This window comes from Hemicordylus capensis, chromosome 5, assembly GCF_027244095.1.
Source record: "Hemicordylus capensis ecotype Gifberg chromosome 5, rHemCap1.1.pri, whole genome shotgun sequence".
Classification (NCBI taxonomy): domain Eukaryota; kingdom Metazoa; phylum Chordata; class Lepidosauria; order Squamata; family Cordylidae; genus Hemicordylus; species Hemicordylus capensis.
In genome coordinates this window covers 225,159,127-225,174,725 of record NC_069661.1, presented here as the reverse complement: position 1 = coordinate 225,174,725, position 15,599 = coordinate 225,159,127, and the positions used below count along the sequence as shown (strand labels likewise).

The 15,599-nt window shown below is 44.5% G+C and overlaps 1 protein-coding gene across 2 annotated transcripts in view; it reads left to right on the top strand.

Moving 5' to 3' along the window:
- The first annotated feature begins 421 nt into the window (after positions 1–421).
- C5H12orf75 (chromosome 5 C12orf75 homolog) overlaps positions 422–15,599 on the top strand; it is a 43,661-nt gene continuing 28,483 nt past the window's right edge. For both annotated transcript variants that reach the window (XM_053251393.1, XM_053251392.1), the window contains exons 1-2: positions 422–692; positions 12,114–12,138. In XM_053251393.1, coding sequence (XP_053107368.1) covers positions 650–692; positions 12,114–12,138 — 68 coding nt within the window. In that variant the 5' untranslated portion in view covers positions 422–649. The remainder of the gene's footprint in view (positions 693–12,113; positions 12,139–15,599) is intronic.

Genomic DNA, 15,599 nt, shown 5'->3' with positions numbered 1-15,599 from the left:
TTGTTTGCTGGTTGTGAACCGCCCAGAGATGTGAGTTTTGGGAGGTATAGAAGTGTGTTAAATAAAAAACAAATAAAATAAATAACAGAGGCACATGTTAAAGTGGTTGGTCTCATACAGGATACTGGTCCCATGGACAAGGGGGCAGCCCCCTCCCCGCATTGAGACAATATTATCTGTTGCATCATTATTTCCAATTATAAAAATTCTATGTGCATAATTTTATCCCCACCCTTTAAAGGGTCCCGCGAGCGCCCATGGATGGACCTTTGGTCTGCTCCAACAGGGCCCACCACCGGCGCTCTTCCGAGATGCTCAGCCTTGTGATTCTAAGCAGAATCCCTGCCCGGTTCGAAGACCCGCGTCTGGAGATGAGGGCGGCGATGATAGGCTCCTGCTGTTGCCAAGGCGACGGGCGGGGCGGGGATGGAGGAGGAGGAGGAAGGTGCTCTCGGTGCTTGCTCTCGCCCTTTCCCGCTCCCCTCCTCAGTGCTCCCCCTGCTTCGCCTCCGCCAGCAGCAGCACCTAGGGACGCCTTCGAGTCGGCTGCATCCTCCTTTCCCGAGGTTTCTTGCCTGGGGGAGCGAAACGGAGGCAGGGCGGCTTTCCTCTCTGGGCTTCCCTCGCAGCGAGCAACCAGTGCGCGGAGATGGGCTGCGGGAACTCCACTGCCAGCAGCTCCGGCAGCCGAGGTGAGGGGCAGCAACGCGCGCGAGCCTGGCGTGCGCGGAAGGCAAGGAGCGGGCGAGCAGGGCACACACGCCAGGGGCGACATGGAGGAGCTGGCAGGGAAAGGGAGAGGCCAGCAGGAGGGGAGGAGTGGGCTGGCAGGAGAAGCGGGTGGCCAGAGCAAGAGAAGCGGGGCTGCAAGGGGCGAGGAGGCAGGCAGCTGCTCGGGAGAGCTGCTCGAGGGAGCCGGGAACTCTTCCCGAAGCTGCTACCTCGAGGCAAGGACTAGCTTCTCTCTTTTGTGGCAGGCAGGCAAGGAGCGGCAGCGGCGCGCTTCTAGAACTGGATGGAAACTTCGTGCCACTCAGCTGAAGGCTGCTCTGCTCAAGTGGGCTGGCAGGGAAAGGGAAAGCCTGGGGTGGATGGGGGGGGAGGAATCTCACGCACAAAGGAATCTCCGCCAAAAAACCAAGCAGCCAGCCAGCCAGCCAACCGCACCCCCCCGCAAGACAACACAACCAATGTGGCCGGTCATTTTTCTGGAAAACGAAAACTGGGAAAGCCAGCATTTTCTCCTTGCTTTGCAAAACAGGCTGTGTAAACAAGCCTCCCCTGAAAAGTGATGCTGCCTGCATTTTGGGATGATGATGATGATTTTTAATCATTTTTATATCCCTCCAAGGAGCCCAGAGCAGTGTACTACATACTCAAGTTTCTCCTCACAACAACCCTGGGAAGTAGGTTAGGCTGAGAGAGAAGTGACTGGCCCAGAGTCACCCAGCTAGTTTCATGGCTGAATGGGGATTTGAACTCAGGTCTCCCCAGTCCTAGTCCAGCACTCTAACCACTACACCACGCTGGCTCTCTAAGCACTCTATAACCACTACACATTATACCTCACTTGGCTTATAAATGCTGCACTGGAGTGGTATGTATTCACTAGACATGTGAATAATATTATGAGTCCAAAGAGAGACTGTTGGAAAGCAGTTGCTGTCTCTACAGCTGACCTTTCAGTATGAGTTATCTTTTATTTAAACCATTTTTGTACTTGGTGGCTCCTCAAGAATTCCCTTCAAGAATTCTTATTCTCTCCCTCCCTCCCATAGCACAAAAGGCTTCCCCCCTACACCCCCGCTTCAGATGCTTAACATGCATATAGCTCAGAGCAGAAATAATTGACTTTACATTGATGTTCTTCTTTCATGACTTTTTGGGGGACTCAAATGATGTTCTGGATTATGCCTCTAGAGAGCCTGATTCAGATTAGAGGACATGAAATTAAGAGGAGCTTTGTTCTATGTTGACATCTGACAAAAACATGACCACTCCTTAAGGGCTAGGTCCAGAGTCACTGTTTTGCAACCACGGAGTGCCTCTTGGAGTGATTCCCAGGAGTTGCCTTCCAATAATCTAGCTGCAGCTCAGTGGATTCTTGATCTATTCTTGATCTTTATGATCCATGAACATATAACATTGCACATTTATGTAGCCTTATAATCAATGCAGAAATCATCCCATGACTGCAGAATATTATGCCGCTGTGAGAATTAATCCTACGGTTAAGATACTGCTTCTTAACCAATGAATCAGACCCTTGTTCTCCTTCATATTGTACCCCTGAACAATGTATTCATTTACTTTCATTACGCTCTTGCGTTGGTTTTGTGTAATGGTTACAAACTGTAGCTACGCTATTCAGCTGACTAGTAAGAAAGTCCCTCTGAGTTCAGTGGAACTTATTCCAAAATAAGCTTGCATGCCATTGCAACGTTGGTAACATTTAGGATGGTTTTGGATGTGCGTTTGCTGTTTTCTATCCCACAATATTTTGTAGCAGTGGTACTCCTCACTCTGCACATAAATGCACATCTGAAGCACTTGTTTCCAGTAAACTGAGGTAATACATTGCACTAAAAGTAACTAAAAGTAGTTGTTAAAAGTAAACAATTTGAATGAAGAGTTTTGTTCTTCATCTTGACAATTTGACATGTATCAAAAGAAAATGTTACTGGACTATGAGCAGCATCCAGATTAAAACCTGTACGAGCAGAAGATTCCCACTCCTTCATGGGGGTGGGGAGGAGGGGGAGGAGCAATTTTCACCAATATCTTCTTCCCTCTACAGCTCCCTGGGCTCTCCAAAAAGATCTTCCTGAGGATTCCCCTTGTTTGGTCTCAGAATTCAAATTGACTGAGAAATACTGTTCTAGGAGATTTATTAACCAAGGCTGCATTCTTTTGAATGCATTCTTACAAATCTTTACTCCTGGAGAAAATATTGTTTCAGATGTCCCTTCTTATTGCTTTCTTGTTTATGTATGTGTATGCCCTAAATATATATTTCTCATTATTCCCCATGGGAAATTTGCATATTGAAATCATGTGAAGGGAGACTCCAGAGTTTTCTTGCTCAGACTCAGGGGTGTAGCTATAATTGAGTGGATGGGTTCAAAGAACCAGGGCCCTCCAGGTCCACCCCTCCCTTTTTTCTTCATTATCTCCCTCACTTTGAAGGGCTGCTGTTACTAGCAAACCTTTTCTGTTGGTTCCCAGGAGGCCCCTCATTGGTGTTTGAGTCTCCCGGCATGAAGATTTCACTCTGTACATGCTCAGGAGCCTAACAGTATTGTGAGCTCTTTGTTTGTAGCACATGGGGGCATGTCACTTAGCAACGGTGGGCCAGCCACCCCTAGATATGGCTCCTAACAAGCAAATTGGAAAGGGGAGCAGATGCACGCCCTCTCTAATGCTGGGATACCCTAAGTAGACCCCAGAAGTTAACTAAAAGCAGGTTAACTCTCTGTTGTGGACACTCTGCCCTCAGAGTGGACTGCCTTGTCATCTCCGCTTTTTGCAAAAAGGCCAGCAGCCAGCTAATGTGCCAATTAGTTTCACAGGAAAGAACACAATAAGGCTTGTGGAGGTAAACCCCCCGCCCCCACAAAAGAGGTTGAGCACATGATACAAACCTAAGAGATGCACCTATTAAAAGTGCTGATTGGATTACTGGACTTTCAGTCTTTGCAGATTTCCCTTCTCACATCTGTGCACACTGCTTTCATGACAAAAGCCTTGGCATACCTCGGCAATTCCCACATTGTTACACTCAGGAAGAAAGATCAGCAGCAATGGGGCCCCTGCCGGTCCCTCTCAACACACCTGTCAGACAGCAGTGTCAATTGGAATTTGCCCCCAGGATATGGTTTTTGCTCCCCAGGATATCAGGAGTCCCAATTTCATGATCCAGTGTGTTCCTTGGGTTCTTCGTGCTCCCTACTATTTTTGTGCCCCTTGCTATCTTCGTGTTCTCTTGGAGTTACCATCAGCTTTGTGGGTGATTTACTGTCCACAGGCCATCGTACAAGGCTGTGTTGAGAATTTTATGCCACTGTCCAGATCGGCTTTCTTGCCCAGCCTGATCTGCCCAGTTTTCCTAGCCAACATCGGTCCACAAAGGAAACACCCTCCTGGATTCACTTCTACTGATTAACCCCTCCAACCTTTTTGCGCCCACCTTGGCCCGACCTGTTCCTGAGAAATGAGGTTCATTGGTGGTTCCTGGAGCCCTTCATTGAGACCAGATGATATAAGCTTCGCCCCTCCCTGGGCCTAAAATCTATCTCTACCCCCACTTTCTTAAATCCAACCACCCTTCTCTTGCCCACCTGGGAATTTACACAATTAGGACTCTAAGCTAAAATGCCTCATTGCAGTGAAATATATATTGTTGATAGTAATATTGCCTTAACCACACATTTATCTCATCTGTACCCCTCCCTACAATAAATATAATCTTTTATTTGTGAAACTTAAATCTTGTCTTAGTCCAGTCATTTCCTGAGTCCACAACTTTGCACAAACTAAAACTAAAGTGAAACTGTTCTTTTCTGAACTAATTTTCCCAGCGCAAGCCCAAAGGAAGATTTTGGGGTATTTGCCAATCACCCCGGAACAGTTTCATTAACACCTCTGGGGAGAGGGGCGAACACAGGCCTCCTCTCCCCTAGCTACACCCCTGCTTGGACTGCATAGTTTGTTGGAGCCAGACCTGTGATTCTTTCACTCATCAGATATTTAGCTGAAATTAGTTCGCTTTTTCTAAACACTGAAGAAAAAACACTATTCTGGGCTTTATTTATTTATTTATTTATTTATTTTTGCACTTATATCCCGCTCTTCCTCCGAGGGGGTCATGCAGTGTGCATGGTTATTTTGTTGTGTCAGGTAGGCTTTATTCCATGATACATATTAATTAATTGGCACCAGGAGACTTTTCAGACAACAGACTTTACTGCGAGTTTGGGGCATAACATACTCCAATGCAAAAAGAGGGTTTGGGGGTTTGTTTGTTTGTTTGTTTTTTTGCATAAAGTGGGCTAAGTTCCAATAAGGAGGGAAACATGCAAATTGTATGTGAAGGGCTCTCTGAAATATTGCATGGACTTTGGGGTAAATCTGGCCAATATGTGAACATACACTCAGCCTCTCAAAGCAAAGTCGTGGTAAAGTAGCTGTCTGAAAAAGCTCCTGGAAGTTTTTCACACCTGGCTTTTACTTTGCATCTCCTCTGGAATGGAGGTGTGCGTTACCTATTGGCCAGATGTTACCTCAAAGTCCTTGCGAGCTATCAGGGAGCACTTAACACACAATTTGGGTTTTTCATCGCACATTAGAGTGTAGCCCAATTTATATCAGGGGTTAAAAAAAAAATCAACTTTTTGCGTCAGTGTTTTTGGGCAACTTCAAACTCGCAGTAAAGCCTCACAGAAAATCCATGGTAAAGCCTGCTGTCTTGGAAAGCTCCAGGAGAGTAATTCTGTATTTATTTATTTTTTAAACTCATCAGTGCTCATCCTGTTCAATTATGTTGCTCCTTCTGAGGAAATCAATCACATTTTGTTGCAGCCCTTTTACTCTGTAATCTTATCTGAGAAGAGGCATGGAAGGATACCTCTTGAAGGATCAGAATAGGATACTTCTGTGGCTTTTCATCTCAAGTAAATGCACTCTGGTCAAGCGGAGTCAAGGAAGTGAACAATTTGACAGGGATGGTTGCTAGAGACACAACCCTTTCTTTCCTGCAGTTCAGAACTAAGAAGGTGTAAACATAGACTGGCGGTGGGGGGGGGGGGTAGGACCTTACTACCTTTTTTTAAAATTGTATTTTCTAAGTTCAAAGTGAAAATAGTGTGCTACAACTTTGCTGACCATTAATACAGTTCATCCACCATAAATAGAATTGCCCAGACCTGGAGGGCAAAAAGGGAGAGGATATTAAAGGAGTTCAATTGCATTGTCAGGCCAAATGCCTTCCTAGTGCAAGCTCAGGAAGCTATAAGGGTGCAACTAAATTAGCCAGTAAACAGCATGTCTTTATCCAGATCTTAGACCTGATAGACTCATGCAGCCAAAAAAGGTGGTTAGAATCATGAGGTGAAAGAATGGACTATACCATTTTGGTTACAGATAGGGAATGCTACTCCTGGAAGTTAAACAACAACAACTAAAACCCTTAGACAATAAGAGATAAAATCTTGTGCTAGCATTCTACTTGCATGATTTTATATTGTAATATATGAGAACATTAACATGTGAGAGTCTCTTCAACTGCAGTCTATAAGTGGTCCAATCCATTCTACCACCTCAACACTATAGCAGTTCAGTCAATTACAAGTGTAAATTTCTCCGGCTCTGTGGAACTCCCTGCTCCTTAATCTTAGGCTTGTCCCCTCCCTGTTTAATTTAATTTTAATTTAATTTAAATGAAAGTTAAAGACCTTTAAAAAAAATTTCCACAGGTCTTCCCCTAACACTATTTCTTCATGATTGCCTTGCTTGAATAGTCTTATCCTGCACTTTTATGACTTTAGAGATGGATTTTACTCGGGTTTTTAAATGAATTTTGTTGTAAATTGCCATGCATTCATTTATGAATAATAGTGGAATAGAAGTCTTTAAAATAAATAAATCTGGCTTTGAATAACTCAAACCGGAGCTCCAGCAAGCATAGCAAAGTACTCTGGTCCTGGGTCATTTAATCCCATGCAGGACAGGAAAGGGGCCCTACACATTGGTTTCATGAGCAGTCTCTTCTGCAACAATCTGATAACTGCAATATGGATGAAGGCCTAGAACATCACCCTCAATTTGTATTGCTTTTATAACTCTCATTTGAACCATTATAACATGGACTCTGACCCCATTAGGACAGTAGACTAAATTAGATGAAGGTACTTCTTACAAACATAAATTTGCAAGTCAAAGCTAAAGAGTTTTTTTATTTACTTGGGGAGACTAAACACTTAATAACCCTGTCTAGATGTTAAATGAACCTCTGTTCCAGGAACCCTAAAACTTTATCTTTGGGGAAATGTTCATAGAGCTTGAGGACTTGTGTTTGCTAGCATGTTATATAATTTGCATTAATTAGCGAACAGTTACAGCAAGATTGAAAATTCTCATCCATGTCATACTCTAGAGGACAGTTAGTTCTGTTACATTGATTTGTTCATTACATTGAGGACCTTAAATCACAGTTGCTTTCTGCACATATGAGGAGAAATGAACCATGTAAAATGAGAGGTGCAAATAAGAATGGATTTAAACTCTTATGCAATTTCTTTGAGTATAACTTTTTAAAAAATCAGGACTTTTAAAGCAGGACTGGCTAACAGATGGCTTAGGGCCAAGATATCACCCCTGAAGCAATTTTACTAAGCCTGGCAGTCCTGCACAATTTTAATCAAAGTGCATTAAAAGGTTTGAGAGGAGAGCTGGTCGTGTGGTAGCAAGCATGACTTGTCCCCTTAGCTAAGCAGGGTCTGCCCCGGTTGCATTTGAATGGGAGACTAGAAGTGTGAGCACTGTAAGATATTCCCCTCAGGGGATGGAGCCGCTCTGGGAAGAGCAGAAGGTTCCAAGTTCCCTCCCTGGCTTCTCCAAGATAGGGCTGAGATTCCTGCTTGCAACCTTGGAGAAGCTGCTGCCAGTCTGTGAAGACAATACTGAGCTAGTTGGACCAATGGTCTGACTCGGTATATGGCAGCGTCCTATGTTCCTAAGTTTGCCCACACTTTCACGCATAAAGAAACACGTTTCAAGCTGCAGAAAATTAAAACATTCCTCACTTAATTGGTATGCATTTGTATAGATTTTGTATGTAAAGCCTGAATGCTTGTGCTCCATGTAGCCGCAAATGCTTCTTGCCAGTACTTAAAGATCACTGCTAGCTCCCAGTCAGTTTTTGAGCAAAATTCAAAGTACTGGTACTCACCTTTAAAGCCCTGTAGAGTTTAGGAACTGGATAGACAAAAGGAAGTCCTGTTCCTACAACAGGTGATCCATGCATCATCTTTGGAGGCCTTCCTCTGCTGCCTCTGCCGTTTGAAGGAAGAAAACGAGGCCTTCTCAGTTGTAGGGCCCGGTTTGTGGCATTTAGGAACATTGGAAGCTGCCTTATATGGAGTCAGACCATCGTTCCATCTAGCTCAGTATTATCTGCACTGACTAGCAGCAGATCTCCAAGGTTTCAGGCAGGAGTCTCTCCCAGGCCTATCTGAAGATGCTAAGGATTGAACTGGGACCTTCTGCATACAAGCATGTGGATGTTCTTCCACTAAATCTTGGCCATCCCGTAAGGGGAATACCTTACAGTGCTCACATGTAGTCACCCATCCAAATGCAAACCAAGGTAGACCCTGCTTAGCAAAGGGGATCATTCATGCTTGCTACCACTGTCACCTTAAGTGGCACAGCAGGGAAATGCTTGACTAACAGGCAGGAGGTTGCCAGTTCGAATCCCCGCTGATACTACAGTATATCGGGCAGCAGCAATACAGGAAGATGTTGAAAGGCATCATCTCATACTTCATGGGAGGAGGCAATGGCAAACCATTCCTGTATTCTGCCAAAGAAAACCACAGGGCTCTGTGTGCTCCAGGAGTTGAAATTGACTGGACGGCACACTTTACCTTACCTTACCACAAGACCAGCTCTCCTCCCCAGAAATTCTCTTCCCAGGTAAGCTCGCCTGGTATCTATACTGTTGTCTTTTCAGCACCAGACAAAGATCTTTTTATTCTCCCAGAGCATTTAGATGGTTTTACTTGCTGCTTTTAATTTGCTGTTTTGATTGCTGTTTTATTATTTATTTTGTATTTTATGATACTATGATTGTTATATTTTGTTTTTGTAAACTGCCCTGGAAACACTATATCATTTAAGGGCGATACAGAAGCTTTCATAAACAAACCAACAATTACTTGAGGCTCTTCTTGCTAGAGGGCACCAAGTTTACTATGGAGCCTGGTCACTTACAAAGTGGGGTAGTGGGATATCAGTTTGTTTGGCAAAATGCACTGCTTGGAGAACAGATTAGCTCCTGAGAATACAAATGTTTGCTATCCCTGCATTAAAGATAGATACAGCAGTTAGCTCTTTTATTACAGTCAATGACTAGCCTTTAACATGCCACATCAAACACCCTGCAAGATAAAGCAAAGCAATTTAAAATAGAACAGTAATGAAATGATGATCAGACAACCAGCTCTAAATTAAATATTTTGGTGTTTTAGTTTATTGCTAATAAACCTAATAGCTCAGCGGGGAAATGACTTGCCTAGTGAGCAAGAGGTTGCTGGTTTGAGTCCCCGCTGGTATGTTTTCCAGACAATGGGAAACACCTCTATTGGGCAGCAGTGATATAGGAAGATGCTGAAAGGCAGCATCTCATACTGCGTGGGAGGAGGCAATGGTAAACCCCTCCTGTATTCTACCAAAGACAACCACAGGGCTCTGTGGTCGCCAGGAGTCAACACTGACTGGACGGCACACCTTTACCTTTACCATAAACCATTGATGTAACTCACAAGCTGCTACACAAAATTCAGCAGCATAAAAATAAATATTCAAAGGCTGGGTCTGCTTTAAAGAATTTTTTTTAAAAAAATGGTGTAAATTTTGTTTTTAAAGAGTGTTTTCTTTGAGGGGCGGGGAAGGAGCATAGACTAGAAGGTAATAATTTTGATTGTTCTGTCAGGAGTCTTATAGAGGTCTCTGTAGTGCGGATACTTAATAGATGAGCAGCTCTGTTCCATGTCCCTGGTGCATGAGGCAGAGCAGTGAGCAGCCGCCCTCCAACTTCCCACTCCCCTCTTTCTGGTCCTTCCCCACAGGCACTCTTTCCCCCTTCTTGAGAGGCTGCCTTTCTTCCCACTAGTACTCCAGCAGGACCCCCCTTCCTTCCACCCTGGCAGGAACACTCTTTCCCATCCACAGACACCAGCAAAACTCCTTCCTCTACCCTTAATCTTACTTGGCAGCGCACTGGCACTGCTATGGCTGCTCCGCTTGCCTTCCGCTCTGCCCCTGGCACTTTCAAAAACTAGAGGGCAGGGAGTGGAAGGAAATGTGGAGGTGGAGAATAGGTTGCTGCTGTAGTCTGTCCTGCTTTCCTCCTCTACACTTATTATTATCAGTATCAGGGGCATAACTATAATAGGGCAAGGGGAGACAGTTGTCTGGGGGCCCACTGCTTTGGGGGGGCCCCCCAGAGGCAAGTCACATGACTGACTCCCCCAGCCATGCACCCACCCGGGCTTCCTTCAGTTGTATTCATCCTCCGAAATTGATGTGAGTGTTAAGACCTGGAGCTACCAGAACAGCATGTCTTTCTTTAGTACCATTAAATGACTTGCATCGTCCACAATTTACAAAACTTTTGAGCTGAGCTTCAGTGGGGTGGGGGGCCCATTTTAAAATCTTGTCTCTGGGCCCACTCCAACCTTGCTACGCCCCTGATCAGTATTATAGATTAGGAACATAGGAAGCTGCCCTGTATACTGAGTACACACAACCTCTTTTTTCCTAGTGTGGATTCCCTGTGGGCTTTTTGGTGGTAATTAGAACTGATGTTGGAGTATATTGGGATCTGGAAGAGCCCCTTCTTAGTTTGCAATTATTCCAAACAACCCACAAGCAGTTTGTCCTGCCAAAGGCCCATTCATTTCAATAGAATTTGCACAGGAGAAATTTTTCTTGCATTATTTTCCCACTACTTTTGTATACGTGGCTGCTGTATAGAATTTTACAACCTGAACAGTTTCTTCCAGGTTTGTTTTTGAGCAACAAAAATGTTACCAATTCCTAAATAATTTGAGGGCTGTGGGAACTTCCTTGGATGACATCCCAGCAGGAATAAACAGCCTTTCATAACATGGGATGAAAAACCAGGTCATCCTTATTGATTCACCTCGTCTTTGCACTGAGTGAGTCATGAAAAGACAGCTGCTAATATGATGGGGATAAAGTGTAACTTTAAAAAAAAACCTTTGAACTTTGCTCTTTATTGAAGGACTCCCAGCATGTCTGGCCTTTGCAAAATTTATTCATTATATGTGTATTATAAATATTTGGCAATAAAATGTATGCCATGGCAAGTTCATGATGCAAGAGGAAAAAATAATTTTTAAAAATAGGATCTTTTTTACAATATAAAAATCCATCAGATTGTTCACCACAGTGGGCTCAGAAAAATTCACATATACAAAAAAACCTGGGAATGTGCCCAAATCACAGTACAAAGTGCGGTTTGAACATTTTAAAGAAAAACTAAAAGGGAACTTTAAGGAAAAGGAGAGCAGGTGCCTTCCAGCTTCCTGCTGGGGTAGTATGCATCCCCCAAAGACCCGCACACTGTCAGCACGCACCTAGTGACCACATATGCGTGGGTGCCATTTGCGTGGTCAGTATGGCCAACCGCGCTTTGGGCACATCCAGATTTGCAAGCACCTTTATGTCTTATCTCGTTGCAGCTCTTGTCTTTCCCTAGCTTTATGAGACCTCATTCCTCATGCTTTCCAGTGCGAGAGTTTTTCTGGGTTTTCTGAGGAAGTAATGAATTTTTCCAAGGTTTTGGATTCTTTTGGTAGTCTGGCCAAAGTCTGGAACCTACCTGCAAAATGGAATGTTTCTATCTTTGGTGGCTTGATCTGAGAGTTTCATGTCAGTTAGTAAGACTACTTATACATACATTTATACGTGTGTGTGTGTGTGTGTGTGTAGCCTCACTGACTGACTGACTGACTGATTGACATGAACCTCCCAGACAAAGCCACTAAAGAAAAAAATCAGCATCTATATGTGTGTGTGTGTGCTTGTATGTGTGCGCGCGCACACACACACACACACACACACACACACTACACACACACCCCTACATGCATGCATGTGAACAAAGTTCACCCCCTTGTAAATGCACTTTGCTCCTTTCCTGCACAGTTCCGTATTGTTTTTCTCGTGTCACAGTTGGGAAGATGTGGTAGCCTAGTTCAGCCTAGCAGCACCAAGGTCAGAGATGGAGAACAAAAAACTACTGTACAGCTATATTGTCAGTTTTGTTACGTTTATGATACTCACACTGATCGGTTTGTTTTTCATTTTAGGTACTACAGGGACAGCAAAAGATATGTAAGTATATATTTTGCATTTTCTAGATCAGGGATTCTTGATCATTTTGCACCTATGGACACCCCCCCCCCACCGACTCCATAAGGCTCTAGTAAAAACTAGAGGGAGGGGGGCAGGTTAAAGACTCAAGATAGCTGTGTTCAAGAACCTTATTATAGCTCATCAGGAAGGAGATTAATTTCAGTGCAGTAAAGGTTTTCCACAGACCACCTGGAACTTCCCTATGGACCCCGGTGGGGGTGGGGTATCTATGGATGACAGGTTAAGAAGCTGTGATCTGTATGTTACCAGAGCAGGTAGCAAGGCCATGGCAGATTTTAACCAGACTTGCCAGTTTGTAGCTTAGAAATCACTCCTACCTCCCCTGTTTCCCTCCTCCCCAATCCTTTTATTCACTCCTTTCCCCCCTTCCCCCCACAGTTACAAACAGGACACCAGGTGCACCATGCAGCAGATGGGGAAGAAACAGATTAGATGACCAAGTGGGTAGGGATGAGTGGGAAATTTAATAGCTGCTTTATCTTTGGTTCAGTGGTGAATTTAAAGGTACAGTACAAGGGAAATCTCCAGGTTGTAGATATCTGTGATACCTTGGCAAAGAGGACTGTAGGCAGGGTTCCACAGAACATGCTTTGTTCTCCAAGCACACAACACAAAAGTAGAGTAGTACTCTTCTGAACAAACTAAGAGGGCCCCAACAGGATAAAGTGAACAATAAGCAAACTCTATGAAACCACACATCCAGAGGTTCTTGATGTTATGACAGCAACTCTATTTCTAATTCACTCATCAGTATACTCTTAGATGGAAGGAATTTCTCTTTAGAAATAATGTGAAACTCACATAGGGTTGTCAGCTTCTCCACCAGCCGCGGAAGCTTTGCCCCTTACTGGCGAAATGTTTCAGGGCACGGAGCTAAACAGGAGCACCTGTTAATTGCTGTATATCAAGTTACTTTTAAGGCACAGCTGGGCGCTTTCCAGATTGAATCGAGAGACTGTGAGCTCTACGGTGGTAAAGTATTTCGGCTTGGCAGGATTGCATTGAAACCGTAAATAAAGGGTGGAAGCCGTTTGTTGCTCAACGCCACCAGTAAGGGGAGCAGTCTTTTCTAGCTTGCGCAAACCTCCTAAGCCCTCCTACAAGGGGGAAATACAGCTATTTCCCTGCAACGCACGTGCAAGGTTGTGGCAAAGATAAAACCCGAAAGAAGGCATTGGAAATGTAAACAGCACCTTGCTAACAGCACAGGGACTGTGACACAGGAAGTGTGGAAGCACACTTAGCGGACACGTCACGTAGTGGCACGGTTGTAGTATGCAACCTGGAAAGTGCCCTGCAGGGGCTGGTTTAAAAGTTGTCAATACTGTTTTCAATCATTTGGGGTGAAGGATCATTTTGCCACTTTATACTTGAACCCAGAAATCATCTCCCTGGCTCCCCCACCCCCGTAAGGCTGTTCACATGACCAACCCTACCTTCCCCCACCAGCTTTTACTGAGGTAAGAGGGTGCCCATGCACCCTCTGCGGACTACCTCAGTCCCTGGTTGTGTATCTGCTTGGGCTCAGCCGTGTGGGTACAGTATTGCCAAGCCCTAGGGTGGCTTACATCATGTGGAGGAAGGCAGGACGGCTTCTGCCTTATCCCCAACCCTCACCAGGCCAAGTAAGCTGTGGTTGTGTGAACGACCATTATGCCTTTTAAAATTACATGGCATGCAAAAATCCAGCAGGTGCAGCTCACTGCATCTTGGCACCAGGAAAAGCAGCAGCTGTTGAATTTCAGCCTGCTGTGCACCTATTAGAGGCACAGAGCCTCCATCAGGAAAAAGCAGCAGCTCTTTTGGACAACATGTGTGTGTCCGATTTTTGTACTTCCATACTCCCGTAAAATGTAATTCTCTTTTTATATGCAACATCAGTGGGTCACTCCTTCATCCTTTGCAAAGTATTCTGGGAATATTTAGCAGCTTTTGCTCAAAGGCAGTGTGGCACCTGTTTTTTAAATTTAATGTTAATATTGTGCCAGGTGCTGCATAGTATACAACAGTGTATTGAGCTTCTGACACATCGTCTCCTTGATTGGGGTGCGGGAGGAGTAAGTCACCCAATATGTGGTTATACTTTGCAATTATTCCTAGTGCTCCTACATGGAGTAGGGCAGGAGTAGGCAACTTGAGGCACACCAGCTGTTGAACTACAACTCCCATCATCCCCAGCCACAATGCAATGATGGGAGTTGTAGTTCAACAGCAGCTGCCCTGTCTCAGGTTGCCTAACCCCGCCCTCAGCATTAGACACAGAAGCAAGGTAGAGGAAGGATATCAATCTGGCAATGCTACTGCAAAGATGTGAATTTTGAGTAAGCATTTACATCCATCTTGTGCCTGGCTGGTTGCTGTCTTGCTGGCATTTTTCTTGAGAGGAAGAGTGTGCCATCTCCCAGCAGCCTTAGGTCCACTGACTGATGACTTAGGACCAGATTGTCCTTCTCTTCACTTTTGCAACCACACGTCAACTGTTCCCTAACCTAGAAATGGTCCCCTCCGTCTTTTCCAGCACAATTCACAAGAACAACAGGCTAGAGGTATCTAATTCTTCCTCAAGGCCAGTGACCATATTGACAGGAGTGACTCTATTTCCTGTTAATTTATGAAAGTGCTTGCAAAATTTAAAAAAAAGTATTTCTAAGTAGAACTGATGGAAGAACCTACTTCCTGCTCCTCTTAACATAGTGACTTTTATCTAGGACCTCCTCTCATGTGCTGTGCATTGGTTTGTATCCAACAATCAGCACATAGATAGTTGACTGTTGCTTATCCTTTGAGTGGCTGCCTTTTGAAACAACATGGCAGTTCAGGGTTTTTTTAAAGTGACTACTGCCAAGGTCTCTAGGATCCCCTTCCATGTGCTGTGAATTTGGTTTGTAAAGGTAAAGTGTGCTATCGAGTCGGTGTCGACTCCTGGTGACCACAGAGCCATGTGTTTTCTTTGGTAGAATACAGGAGGGGTTTACCATTGCCATCTCCCGTACAGTATGAGATTATGCCTTTCAGCATCTTCCTATATCGCTGCTGCCCAATCTAGGTACCAGCGGGGATTCGAACCGGCAACCTCTGGCTTGCTATTCAAGTCATTTCCCTACTGCACCATTAGGTGGCACAAATTTGGTTTGTATTGGATCATAAATGTGAAAGTTATTGGAGCGACACAAACACACAGAGACATGGACACACACAAAGCAAAGGTGATCTTACAAGCCTTCTTCCCTTCGGAGAGTAGGCTTAAAAGTCAATAGTTACATTCCACTCTGCCTGCTGTGCTTTCCCATTGAGTTGCTTAATTAATTGATCAGCTACTAAGTGGATGATGAAGCAAAGGAGCTGTTAATAAGAACAGCTGGACAGCAGAAAAACCACAACTCCTCTGTAGGAATTATAGCAATAGTTATTAGTGTCCT